Source organism: Pseudopipra pipra, chromosome Z, assembly GCF_036250125.1.
Source record: "Pseudopipra pipra isolate bDixPip1 chromosome Z, bDixPip1.hap1, whole genome shotgun sequence".
NCBI classification, from domain to species: Eukaryota; Metazoa; Chordata; class Aves; order Passeriformes; family Pipridae; genus Pseudopipra; species Pseudopipra pipra.
In genome coordinates, this window is record NC_087581.1 from 38,365,527 (window position 1) to 38,378,655 (window position 13,129).

The following is a 13,129-nucleotide window of genomic DNA, read 5'->3' on the forward strand; positions in this document are numbered from 1 at the left end:
ATGGCAGAATCCTTTTCCATGGTAATCCACAATCCCAAAATAATACAAAGAACAGCTGGGAGGGAGGGGGGGGGGGGGTGTTCTAGCAACACATGGATTCATGTTTTCATCAAGTAAGCAGGTTAATTTCTGGCAAAGATAGCCAGCTCACCACAGCAGACTCTATGTACAAGCTGTCTACACATACTCCTTATCCAATTAACCCCCCCACGTCCCCCAACATAGTATTTTCCATCCTTGTGTAACCAGATCTGATAGAGTGACAACTGTCAATATTAACAGTATGTGTCAGAAATAACATATACTAATGCACATGTTTCACAACTTCCTGGTCAGAGCAAACTGAGACTAAAGTACACTGAGCAACTTCTGGGATCTAGACATCAGCCCAGAAAAGGTCACTCACTGTAAGAGGCTGCTGACTGTTCCTCACAAGATTTTTAGAAGAGGACAGTCTCAAGAGGACAGAGTCAGATACACTGGCGATAGTCTGTAACTTGTCTGAGAAAGTGGAGTCTTTTCCCCCTAGTTATTGAATGCAACACACTATTTCCTTGCAACACAGTGGCTCTCATGTAATCACAAGTGACAAATGAAAAAGAAAACATATTTTTTCATTGCTTTAACCTTTAATGCTTTATTTATTGCAATCTTTCAATGCTTTCCATTGCATAATGTAATTACACAAGATTTCACTTTAAAAAAATCTTATGAAAATATGGCTTATTTGCTCTTTTGCTATAGAGGTCAGACAGTTCAACTTCACAGTGCTGCAGTGTGTTCTTTGGTTCAGCTATAAGACATTTCTTCCCCTCTGCACAGTGACTCCAGCAAGCTTTCTTTACTTAGCTGAATGCTTCTTGACTATTTCAAGGTACTCCTTTACATCATCAGGAGATCCCAAGACAACAGGCACTCTCTGGTGGATATCCTCAGGCACTATATCTAATATTGCTTGGTGTCCAGTTGTTGCTATTCCTCCAGCCTTCTCAATAACAAAAGCCATAGGATTGCATTCGTAGAGCAGTCTCAGCTAGAAGACAAAAGTCAAATTGGCAGTAGTCAGCCCAGACAACATTGAAAATCATGAAATGTAAATATATTTAGCATTTGATTTTAAATCAATCAATGTTACAAGCATTCTTTATTTCATATAAACTTTGACTCAAGAATGAAACTGTGTCAATTTTTCTGTTAAACAAAACACAGCGAATGCTGGATTTGCCCAATTTGAGTTCTTTCTTCATAGCTCATGTTTGCACTACGCTATTTACAGAGAGATAAAGTTTGCAAGTTCAACACAGCCATTAACAAGGCAGCAGACCACACAGGACTGTGCGAAAAGAAAGGAAAACACTGGCCCTGAGTGTGCCACTAGGTTTCTCTAATGAATAACTGCATATTATCTGCAACCTGAAGCAATAATTTACGGACAATTACAAAACAGATGAAAGGTCTTTGCTGAATAAACAGTGCCCCTGTCAGCCTGTAAGCATGCGATTTTCCCTGACTGACCATCAGACTGACCTGCTGCAGAGGAAGCCAGGCACAGTTCCTCCAGATGAGGCCCTCTTACCAAGTACAATATGCAGATGGTTTTCTCTTTGGCAGACCTTCTCCTAATGGCCAACTACATTTAGGCTTCTTACAAAATATCTTGTAACAGGAATCTCAGGGTTATATGGATTGTTTGCTTTGTAATGTTCTGCTTGATTGGGGCCAGCACATTTTCAGCTGAGATGGTACAGAGAAGCCTGTTCGAACAGCGCATCTCCTGGTATGTTCCATAATCCAGATATGTTTGCAGATAAAGAAAAGTCAGTGCAGCTGAAACAGGTTAGCAGTGGCCTTAAAATATGTGTCTGACAAGTGACAGTGTGCAAAGGGGGGCCATATCCACACACAAGAAATGCAAGCTACCAGTTATTAAACACAGGTTCTGCAATAAAAATATTGATCTTGATAGTGAAATGTCTATATAATGTAACTGGGTTTATTCAGGTTTACCTTTCCTTTGGGACTTTTGGAGTTAGCAGGATACAGAAAGATTCCTCCATACACCAGTGTGCGATGCACATCAGCCACCATAGATCCTATGTACCTCCCACCATATGGTGAACTGCCATCCTACAGAAAGACATTTAAAGAAAAGTAACTTTTGAGCATACCAAGTTAATCTCTCCCCTTTAGCAATCCTAACATCTAATTTCTCCATACTGTGCTTGATTGATAATATTCGAAGTAGTTTCGGAGAATATGTCAGTATCCTCTTCACTTTCTAACTAAGAAAATCCAAGGAAAAGGACTGACAGAAGAATTCAGCATAGATGAGCAGTAATGTCAACAACAGAAAATGCATCTCAGCTCTCACCCTTGGAAAATGCTGGATTTACAGTAGCAAAAAAAATCAAGTGCTAGGAATTGATGTTGGGTTTTTGTCTTTTACAGCAGAAAAAATATCAAAGAGCAAAAGATGTGATCTTTCCTACTTTTTCCAACCATTTTTGCAGGCTTCTACAACTTCTTGTTGAGAAAAAGTTAATAGTTGACTACCAGTATTATACTCCAGAGAGTAATTTAATTTCTAAATAAACAACATCTTAAGCCTGGAAAAATATTAGATGAAAACACCAGTCTTTTTCCAAAGCAAGATCAGGAAGTTAGGAAGGGATACTACCACTTAACAGTAGGAAGTGTCAAAGTAATAACTCCAGTGATGACATAAGTAAGGCATGAGAGCAGACATGCTTGTATGGGCACTCCTTGGAGCTTTGGGACTCTTGACACCAGGAAGCTGCACAATCACAAAGCAGGCCTCAAAACTACACTAGATTTCCAAGTGAGAGGCACCCTTAGGACCCAGTTTGAGTTACCACTGAGCAATGACCCACTGTCATCTCCACTTGGTTCTCCATGTACTCGGATGTTGCTGTGAGGAAGCAGCAATCTAACATGTCAATAAACCTTCTTCATCATCAGATGAGCCTTCCTCTCTGTTTGATTACCAAATGCCCAGTTTTGCCCCCAGTACCATTACTTGGGCCCCCTCCAGGAAGGAAGATTAAAAAAAAGAAAAAAGAAAGAAAGGGAAAAAAAGATGTAAAAAAGGTGCAGTGCAGTACTAAGAAATAGTGAAATATCTGGCCACATCAACTACTCCTGTCATTATCAGTCAGGTTACATTATAAACAGACAGCAAAGGAAAACAAGCTCTGAACAGTGCATGAGAGAGTGATTGATCATAAAGTTGGAACTCATGAAAGTTGCTTGTCATCAGAAAATTTCTCTGAAACAGTATCTTTTACCTCAGGGAATTTTTTCTTTTTGAGATACTCTGTGACTGCAGGATCAAAATATTTAGCATAGCCTTCATTGAGACTGTAGATATTTCCCTTCTTTTTTATTTTCACATCCCTTTCCACCAAAATGAATTCTCCAATCGCCTAATGATAAGAAAGAAAAACTATTTGTTAACATTAATTGCTCATTTATTTACAAACCAAGGCAAAACCCAATAATACACATAATTTAATAAAAATCTACTAAAACTGCCAATTTTTAAAAATAATTTGGTACCTACAAAAACATGGTCTTTGCAATCCACATGCATAAAACACAGACAGAGCACGAATCCTGGGCTCATGCAAGCTTCTTCATTCTACCATTCCAAGCTATCTATTCTTTTTCTATGCCAAAAAATTGCTGCCATCTGTAAATTTGTTTAGCTGTCCACTCATTTGTTAGACTTATAATAAATGTACAGTTCTGAGGAGTTTGGAAACTGAGAGTGCTTGGTGAACCAATGCATAAGCATCTTCAAATAGCTGTAGATATAAAAAAATTCCAGTTCATTTTAGCTTGGAAGCCTGTGGTCAAGAAAGCCAATCTCTATGACCAAGGGCTGGTCTGTTTAGTTTTCTCTATAGTAAATTTCTAAGTCAGTGCTAAGAGTAAACAAAATAACATGCATGCATGCTCAAAGTTAAATCTGTTACCTGAATATAGACACAAATACATGCATCTGCTTAAGCTGCTACTAAACAAAGAGCACCAAGTTATATTTCCTGCAGCTTGACCTCTGTGGGTTATAAAAATTCAAGACCAGCAGGTGGCACAGCCTGACTGATTACAAACAAAAAAGGTCACTAAAGCAAGGTCACTTTCTGCTGTGATCAGCATAACTTTTATTTTAAAACTCATATAGTAAACGCATGCTAGAATGTCAAATGCACCTACACACATCACTTACTCTTTTACACATCATAGTGGGATCTGAAAACACAAGAAAAGGTTAAATATTTCTGACTCTTTTACACATCATAGTGGGATCTGAAAACACAAGAAAAGGTTAAATATTTCTGCTCCTCTGGTTTATTAAGGTCTTAGCATTAAGGAAAAGACAAATAAGGCTTAAAGGGCATTCTGCACTGCAGAAACCAGCTCATTTTCAGTATCACATGATTATACACGCTGTGTATTTGCCCCGCTGGCTTTGCTGTCTTCCTGTTGTTGAGTCACACATAGCAGTACTGCAGTGGGCCGGCACAATGTAAGTCTCTTGACATTATTGTTGATGGGTTATAAGTACAAGCACAAGCACACTTATACTTCATTGCTTCATGTTAGCCTGAAAATTGCTCCTTTGTTTGATTTTGTTGGGGACAAAAACTTCTTATAGACAGTACCTTGTTACCTCTAATACAGAAACAAAGAAACAGATGACATTCTCACCGGATCCAGCATGAAGCAGTTGACACCTCCAGTAGAAGTGGCCAGTACCAGCATTGTGGCACTCCCATAGAGAGCATAACCAGCTGCCACAAGATTACGCCCAGGTTGTAAAGCATCTTTCCCAGAAGGTTCAGAAGGGGAGGCCTAGAATAAGAAGGAGCATAGTCCATTTTACTTCATTTCGATTGCTGGTACATAACTAGACTACCTGTGATAGGGACCAGTCTTGTACTCCACATCTATACACGAGGTAGCACAAATGCTTCCATGAGCCACAACTGAGATTCCTATTGGATGCACTAATACAAATTATATCGAGGATACAAACACATTGATAGAGAAATGCTCTTGTATAAGTCTAGCTGGAATGCAGGAAGCAGGAAAGGATTAAGGAGATAATAAAGAGCTGTGTACCTCCTTGTAGGTGATGATGAACACAGCTCAGAGGAAAACTCTGACGCACAGTTGAAAAGCAAGAAATGAAACATGACTCACTGAGTTCAAAGCAAACAGAAAGTACTTTGTTTTCTTTTGCTTCATACAAAAATGAAGCTGAAAAATAGCTACTCTGGGATATATGACAACATACAAAAGATAATTGAAATGGACAATTGAGTGTGTTTTATCTGACTTAATTTTTACCCCATGTTGTGACCTGTTAAGTCTGGTATTTCAAGCTCCTCCAGACAAGGTTCTGCCTTTCAGATTGAATTAGACACTTCAAATGCACACAACGTGTTTCAGCTCTGGTCTGTGTTTGAAGCCTCTCCTCAGGCTAACAGGACTATTAATAGAGAGAACAAGAAAACCTGAAAGCACATTCCCCAAGTGGATGACAACTACATGGTATTTTGTCTCAAGACAAATACTCATGGAACCTAAGCTGTGATCTGTTTGCAAGGGGTAATTGCTTTAGCTGGATAATTAAATATCAGCTAGGCTTCTATGTACATATAGGTATTTAATCTTCTAAGAGACTAATGCAAATCCTTCACAAATGTTTTATACAAGTGTCTGTGAAATAGTAGATTTAACTTAAAGCTGACTCTGAAAGTCTCTTTTACAAACAAGTCTAGTTAGATTTTATTAAGTCTTCCCACACAATTATATTTCATCAAAAGATGCACAGTAACAGTTTTTCCTATCTTACATGAAAGCATTTTACCTTTCTATAGATTGCAAAGATGGTCCCAATGGAAACAAGACAGTCAATGTTTGAAGAACCATCTAGAGGATCTATGCAGACTATGTATTTACCCTAGAAAATACAAGAGAGTGAACTATATTAGTGACATTATTTACCCACTTTCCCCAAATAAAAACATTCCAGGAGATAAATTTTCTCAAAGACTTACACAGCACTACAAGCTAAAATGCTTTTATAGATTATAAAGGAACTGAATTTAACTGTTAGGAATTCTTTGGCTCCAATTTCATTCTTGATTATAACTGTGATTTGTAACAAAGCAGAGGCTGAGAAATTTTTAAAGTACCTAGCAGATGATGACACAGGAAAGGTGAAGTTTTCCAACACAATTTTTAATATGAAGTAAAAAAATGGGAATACTTTTAAATTATTAGTTTAGCTTCATCTATGCAATTAAAGCCAATCCATTTTAATAGACATCCTGTAAAATCTATCATCTAAGCTAAGCTGCACTTGCTCTTCTGTAACAACATGGCTTTCTGAACCATAAGGAAAAAGACAAATGAAGATCAGCCTTTTTCAAATAGAGCTAAAAATCAGAGATATTAAAAAGGCCTTTAACAGGTGACATGCCTAAACTATACATTTCACTTTATCTGTGCTCTGAAGCACATGTGGTCAGAAATTACCTTAGTCAGGCTGGTCTTGCTCTGGCTTTTGGGGACTCAAAAGAAATGGTCCCTGCCTATTGTTGGATTAAGGATTCCTGTAGGTATAGGAAATTGCCAGTACAGGGAAAAAAGTTGAATTAACTGTACCTTTTAAGTATCTTGTTCCCCCCTCCTTATTTTATTCACAGTCGTGTTAATAATAATGTATAACAAGAGTGTTTATTCACTTTTCATTTGAATTTATCCTGCATGCCAGAAATTTATTTAAGTCCAGCAATGCTTTACTCTGCAAGTAGGAATTCTGGGTAGGAATTGATAAAAGCACCATATTAGCTCATATTTAATTTAGAAAAGCAGTAACACTGAGCCTCCCTCAGTGATCTTTGAGAATCGTTGATAATATTTGTTCAGACCTAAGGCAATCTGTGTTCATGCAATGCCTATAAAATCAACTTTGAAGGTTTCTCAACAGGAAGAGAAAGAAAGAACTGCTTTTCAAATTATGCTTTAATCATTTATTTTTACTAATTTTTTACTCAAATTTTTACATGATCACATCAAAATATTAGATAGGAAAAAGGAACTACCCCTTAAGAAATGCATGCAGATTTGTCAACATAAATAATAAATATGCAAAAATTACTTTTTTTTCATTGTTTGTAAGTCTTTCAGGGGCTTCAAGGAGAATTTGTATGAATTAAAGACCTCAACATTTGTCCTGCATAGAACAGCTCCTCAGTGTCCTACTGACAAAGTGACTTTACAACAGGGCTTGACTGACTCAGAGCATAGTTCCAGAGATCAGATGGGGTACAAAGAAACATTTCTTCCACAACAAGTAAAAGGTGGGAAAAAAAGGAAGGTGGGGAGGAACAACAGAGAAAAAAAATGAAAACAACAAACATCAGTCTGGAGAGCTGAAATGATAGAAAGGACAGGTGTTGACTCACACCCTCTCCACCTACCTGCTCCACCTTCATTTGCCAATATAGGAAAGTACCTGTTTTCTGAAACTTTTAGCAGGTTTTACTTTCTCAGATCTGAAGCAACACAGCTTTAAAGGCTGATCTGAAATCAAGCAGGGAGAACTTTTAAAGCTACTAACCTGTTTTTCAGTTTCCACTATCACAGCATCTTTGTTTTCTTCTGACACAATAACACATGTACTGAAGGATGACTTGAGCATGTTAATCACCAGGTCATTGGAAAGAATATCCAACTTTTTTACTTGATCTCCTGTCACATTAGTAGACCCAGCAATTCCATAGCTAGAGCAACAGCAAGAGAGAGCATTTCATGAGAACAGAGCACTGTCTTCCAAAGTGTGCTGTTTCTGGCAAACATATACTTGTAAAGCCTCTGTAAAATATAGAGCACTTTTGGATGATACCTCAGCCCTCTAAGCCTGCTTTTTATTTACTGTCCAGTGAACTCTTGCTGAGACCTGTTAACTTTAGCTGTGGTGGCAAATCTAGAAGCTGCTGAATGTGAGGAATACAAAACAAAGAATCACTTTTCAGTAGTTTGTAAACTAGGGGCAAACACAACTGGAGCAGGCTGTGAAGGCTGAATTACAATTGTGTTTCTTAATGACCTCTTAACTTCAAGACTTAAATACTGTCCCTGAATCCTAGGCTCCTAAGACTTCATTAGAAAACTTATACTTAAAAGTATTATATATATATATAATATATATATATATATGAATATATGTGTGAATCTTATGACACAAGTTATGCTATAACTTCTGTATGTAATATACATACAGACTCCTGATTAGCAATATGATGTGCAAATTGCAGCAGAAAAACTTTGCTCACAGATAAATCAGCTTTTTTATGGTTCATTGTTTTCAGTTTTGATTTTAAGTAGTAAACATTTCCTTGGGAAAAGAATGGAAAAATACAAATAAGAAACACAAATAAAACACTATGAGCTAACCAGAATCAAACCATCTGGCATCTGGAAGTACCAAAGACCATATGACAGGTGATTTTGAAAGCATGCAAAACCAAGAAAGGGGAAGTTTAATTCTTAGAAGAGAAAAACAATAGCCAGCATACATTCAGATGACTCTTATGCCCTTCAGCTGTGGTTCATTGATTACACTGAACACTGGTATTTCAGGGTTTTTTTAATAACACCTAACACATTACTTTAGGAATGCATTGCATTTCTTCAGTTTAATGTGTGAGACGAAGAAAAATTCTGTCTTTTTCTCTCTCTCTTTGTTACAGTGGCTTGAACATTTTCCTGCAATTGTGAAAGTGCTTTTAGAAAAAAAATGTACTCTGAACACCGTGCTTTAGGAATGGAGGCACAGCAGCAGCTACAGCTCTCACATCTTGCCTGTTGGGGACTCCCGGGTGGGGAAGGCAGAGTGTCCATTGTGGGGCCTGAAGCTGGGAAGGGTCTGTACGTCTTCCCCAGCTGTTCTGCACCTTCCCTGCTGGGCAGCTCTAAGCATATAGTTGAGCCTGGATCCAAAGAAATGGATTCCAGTGATCCCTATTTGTTCACATTCCCCAACAGCAAAGCAACGTCCTGGTTATAAAACGCAGTCCCACAGTGGGAGATGCACTGCTCAAGGAGGCTTATGAGTTTGAAGCCTGGCACCTCAGCACTGCTGGAGAGTCAAACCCACTGCATATGATAAGGCAAGTCTATTTGCACAGGTATTGAACCTGTGGGCAGCTGTCAAGAGACACACATGTAGGACGCAAAAGGAATGGGACCTTAGACTTACAAATCAGGTTACAGATAGGAAACCCTGGTCTTTACCAATAGTCATGAAAGGGCTAGCACATAACAATTAAAAATTATCACAGTTACATGATATCTGAAGTCAAAATAGAAATATAGTTCAAACATGCATAAAGTGGAGGATTTTTGCCTTTTTCTTATATTTTCCACTGCATGGCTTGTAGAGGCAAAATCATTTTGTCTTTACAGTTTCCAATAAGTGCTGAAGCTGCCCATGTCTGATGCCCTGATCAACAGACAACTGGGCATACGAACAATAAGTAAAATACTTAGGAGGATTAGTTACCTACAACCAGTTTCAGTTATTTCACATTTCAAGAGTTCTAATTTCCTAATGATGCATCTCCAGAGCAACTTCCCTCTGGCTGGCTGACTACAGACACTACTATTCCTAACCAGTGCACTTTCTAAAAGCCTTAGACATCCAAAGTTTCACAGAGAAACTCTGCTTGCTGTGATGTAATAGGAAAAAAGCCACACTGAATTTGATAAACACCTCAAAGCATAAAATGGTGCTTTGATACTAAGCAATATGCAATGAGCAATAATTCAGCTATATTTTGACAGGCTTTGTATTTCAGTCTCTTTGTTTGGTCTTATGGTTCAAAGCACCCGAACTTGCTGAAGGTTTGCATGAAGTTCTATTACTGGGAGACATCGCTCAAAGACTGCATGCCTAATGCTATTAAAAAGTCATAGGAAATGTATTACTTGAGAAAATCAAGAAACCAAGATGCTAATGGAGTTACAACTGGGTGGGCTGATGCAACCCCACTCACAGACCTTCCTGGTAACCCTCATCCCCACTCCCATCCCCATCCCCGCCACCCCGGAGGCACTCCTGGACCCGCGGGGATGCGGGAAGGTGCGGGGCGCATCCCGGGACTCACAGGTTGGCAATGCCCGCTTTACGGACGGCGGTGGAGATGGCTTTAATGGCCGTGCAGAGGGCGTTGAGGAGCTGCGTGAACTCCCCGGTGCTTTTCGCCCGCCTGCCCTCCTCCATCACGAAGCGGGTCATGGTGATGACATTGGTATCGAAGGTAGAGCGGTCCGTCATGGTGGCGGCGGGCGACACTGCGGACGAGGCCGCCGCCGCCGCCACTTGCCCCAGCGGGGCGGGGCGGGGACACGGGCGAGGCCATGGGCGGGGAGCGGCCCCGGCCCCACCACCCCCCACACCGCTGGGCTGCAGGAAGGCGGGGACGGGGGTGGGAATGACAAGCGGGAGCCCATCTCATCATCCCCCCGGTTCTCTAAAATATCGGGGAATAGCGGCGGGGAAACCCCAATCCCCGCAAGTATACCTTTTTTTTTTTTTTTTTTTTTTTTTTTTTTTTTTTTTCTTTTTTTTTTTTTTTTTTAAACCTAGTCTTATCTCACTCTTTTACATTGTGGGGGTAGAGGTGGGGGAAGGATGCTTTGGGCATCCGTTATGTGAGCGGCACAGAAAGTCAATCGAGACAGGGGTACTGGTAGCTCTTAGTGTTTGCAATGGTCACGCTTCAATGCTAACGCTCTTGGAAGCGTGCCCAAAAATTCAGAAGTCCGCTTCTTTCATCACTTGATTGCAAAACTGCATGTGGCATGTGGGTTATGGTGAACTGCACACAATCTACAAAGTAAGGTTAGTATTTTCTGCCTCACAGGAATGTTCTTATCCTGACCCATCAGCACAGGAAAAACACACATTTAGTAACCGATTCCATCAAGTATTAACTTATTCTGTGTACAGAGATCATGCTAATCCCATGTGCCCCAAAATATCCCACACTATAAAAAAGCTGCAAGGAAACAGCCGCTGGCAGCTGGACTCAATGAGATTTTTATAACAAATTCTCCAAGTCTGTTCAATAGAAAGATGTAGGTGGAGTTCCACTTCAAAAGTCAGAAATCAATGCCCCTCATACAAATACTGCTGCAAGGGCATCTAGACCCTCCTTAGTCTCTTTTGATTCCAGACTAGCTGTTTTTGCTGCAAAATCAAGTAATATGTTTTGCTGCTAATATTTGATCAGAAAAATCCAAGCACTAGTGTGGGAAACCAAGCTCACCCAACACCTGACCCTAGATCCACCTTTTCACACAATAACTTGACAAACACAAATCTGAATATGGGTGATTTACTCTATACAGTGCAGATTTGTTGTACTAGCCATTGTTTTATATTTCCACTATCTAAGGAGATCAATAACTAAAAATCTTAATTTTTTTCAGTAGAATACATCCATGAATTGAATGAGCACAGTCTCAAATTCTAAATGGAAATCTCAGACTGAAGTCTTTCCAGGCTGTGTCAAACACAGGGCAAAAATCTTCTAAAAGGCACACCTCTTTGCATATACATACATTCTATCTTCATCCAAAGCACATTGCACATCTACACATTACATACTTCAAAGGTATGCATAAATGTCTTCTCCTTAAAGCCATGCCCAGAATTACAGAATGTCCTAAAGACATCAGGTATGAGTACTTGAAATGCTCTTCTGAATGGGATATTTCAGTCTTTGGCAAGTGGTTACCAGCCCAGTAGGATAAAAATGCTCTTGGAGTGGCAGGTGGATTTTGGAAAATTTATGAAACATTGAAGTTAGCTCTTTTTTTAAGGGTAAACAATGCTTTACAACGATCTACAGCAGCTACTTCAGTCTTAATAGTTGAGAACAACTAATAGCAAAAATCCCATAAAATTTTGGATGAGTGCATTTAAACTGGGTAGAAGCAAGTAGACAGAACAGCCTGGGAATATGTGAGTCATGGTAACAGACTCCAGAATTTCTGATTAGGGACAATTCATCTTAAATGTGAAGACTCTAGCGAATACATCAGTAATCTGCAGGAAGAGCTGTACTTCAGTATCAAATAGTCAAGGTCAGTTCAAAATGGACACAACCTAAAGTTTTAATACCCATGCCTGAGGATAAACTCTTTCATTTTACTCACAGAGCTATGCATACTCTCCTTGAGTTCTAAGATGAAACCTCAGCTGAGAATTTTGGAGTTTGTGAGATGAGCGGGACAAGAGTTTTACTCCTCCGTTCCTGCCATGGAAGCCAGGTAGAAACGAGTAAACTGTGAACTGAAATAGAAATCCTTTGAAAGGATTCTGGTTTCTTACAAATCCATCCAGATCAGCATTTTCTACTGTGGGAGCAGAATAATTATTTTTAGCATATAGAGCATGTTCTTAATCTTCTGTACTCAAGGCAACTTGTTGTACTATAGATTAACCCATTTCCACACCCCTTGCCTTAGAATATATGCACACACTGGTAATTTCTGGAATTCCACCATAGTGTAGAAAGTTGACTTTGCATTAAATAATTAATACTTTATGGTAGAGTGTAGACAAGCTGTGCAGCCTTACAGCAATCATGCTGTGTGGTAACAATAAAATCAGTGTAAGATTAAAAGTAGGTTCTACATGTCCCTTTAGAAAACAGTAGTTAAACATTTATTGAAAATGAATTTGTGGATTTGAGAAGGTCAGTGCTGGTTGACTAAACATTGCTGAAACAGCTCACTTCTATATAGAAGAAAACGCGATCTTATTTGCGCACAGGTGACGTCAACCAAACAACACGGTTCACAGCAGTTTTAGAACTCTAAGCTTCCAAAGCCATGTAACTCCTTTGGAACAAACTTTTCACCCAGCACATAAAATCCCAAATGTGTAATTATTTTGAAACTAAGACAAATGTTGATGAGAAATCCCCAGGTATTCTGTTATGAACGTTGCACCTTGTAGATTTAAATGACAGCCAAAAAGACAATGGCTGTGAAACTCCTTCTCAAAGGTCTTTTTTCCCCCCTG

At 39.2% G+C, this 13,129-nt stretch overlaps 1 protein-coding gene across 1 annotated transcript; it reads right to left on the reverse strand.

Annotated features, from left to right (window-relative positions):
• Nucleotides 1-609: 609 nt before the first annotated feature.
• On the reverse strand, nt 610-10,422 carry LOC135407878 (fructose-1,6-bisphosphatase 1-like). The gene is made up of 7 exons (XM_064643295.1): nt 10,203-10,422; nt 7,655-7,817; nt 5,897-5,989; nt 4,732-4,875; nt 3,306-3,443; nt 2,008-2,127; nt 610-1,033 (listed from the first exon to the last, which is right to left on the reverse strand). Exons 1-7 carry the CDS (start codon nt 10,370-10,372, stop codon nt 842-844), a joined length of 1,020 nt encoding a protein of 339 aa, XP_064499365.1. The 5' UTR covers nt 10,373-10,422; the 3' UTR covers nt 610-841.
• Between the last annotated feature and the right edge of the window lie 2,707 nt (nt 10,423-13,129).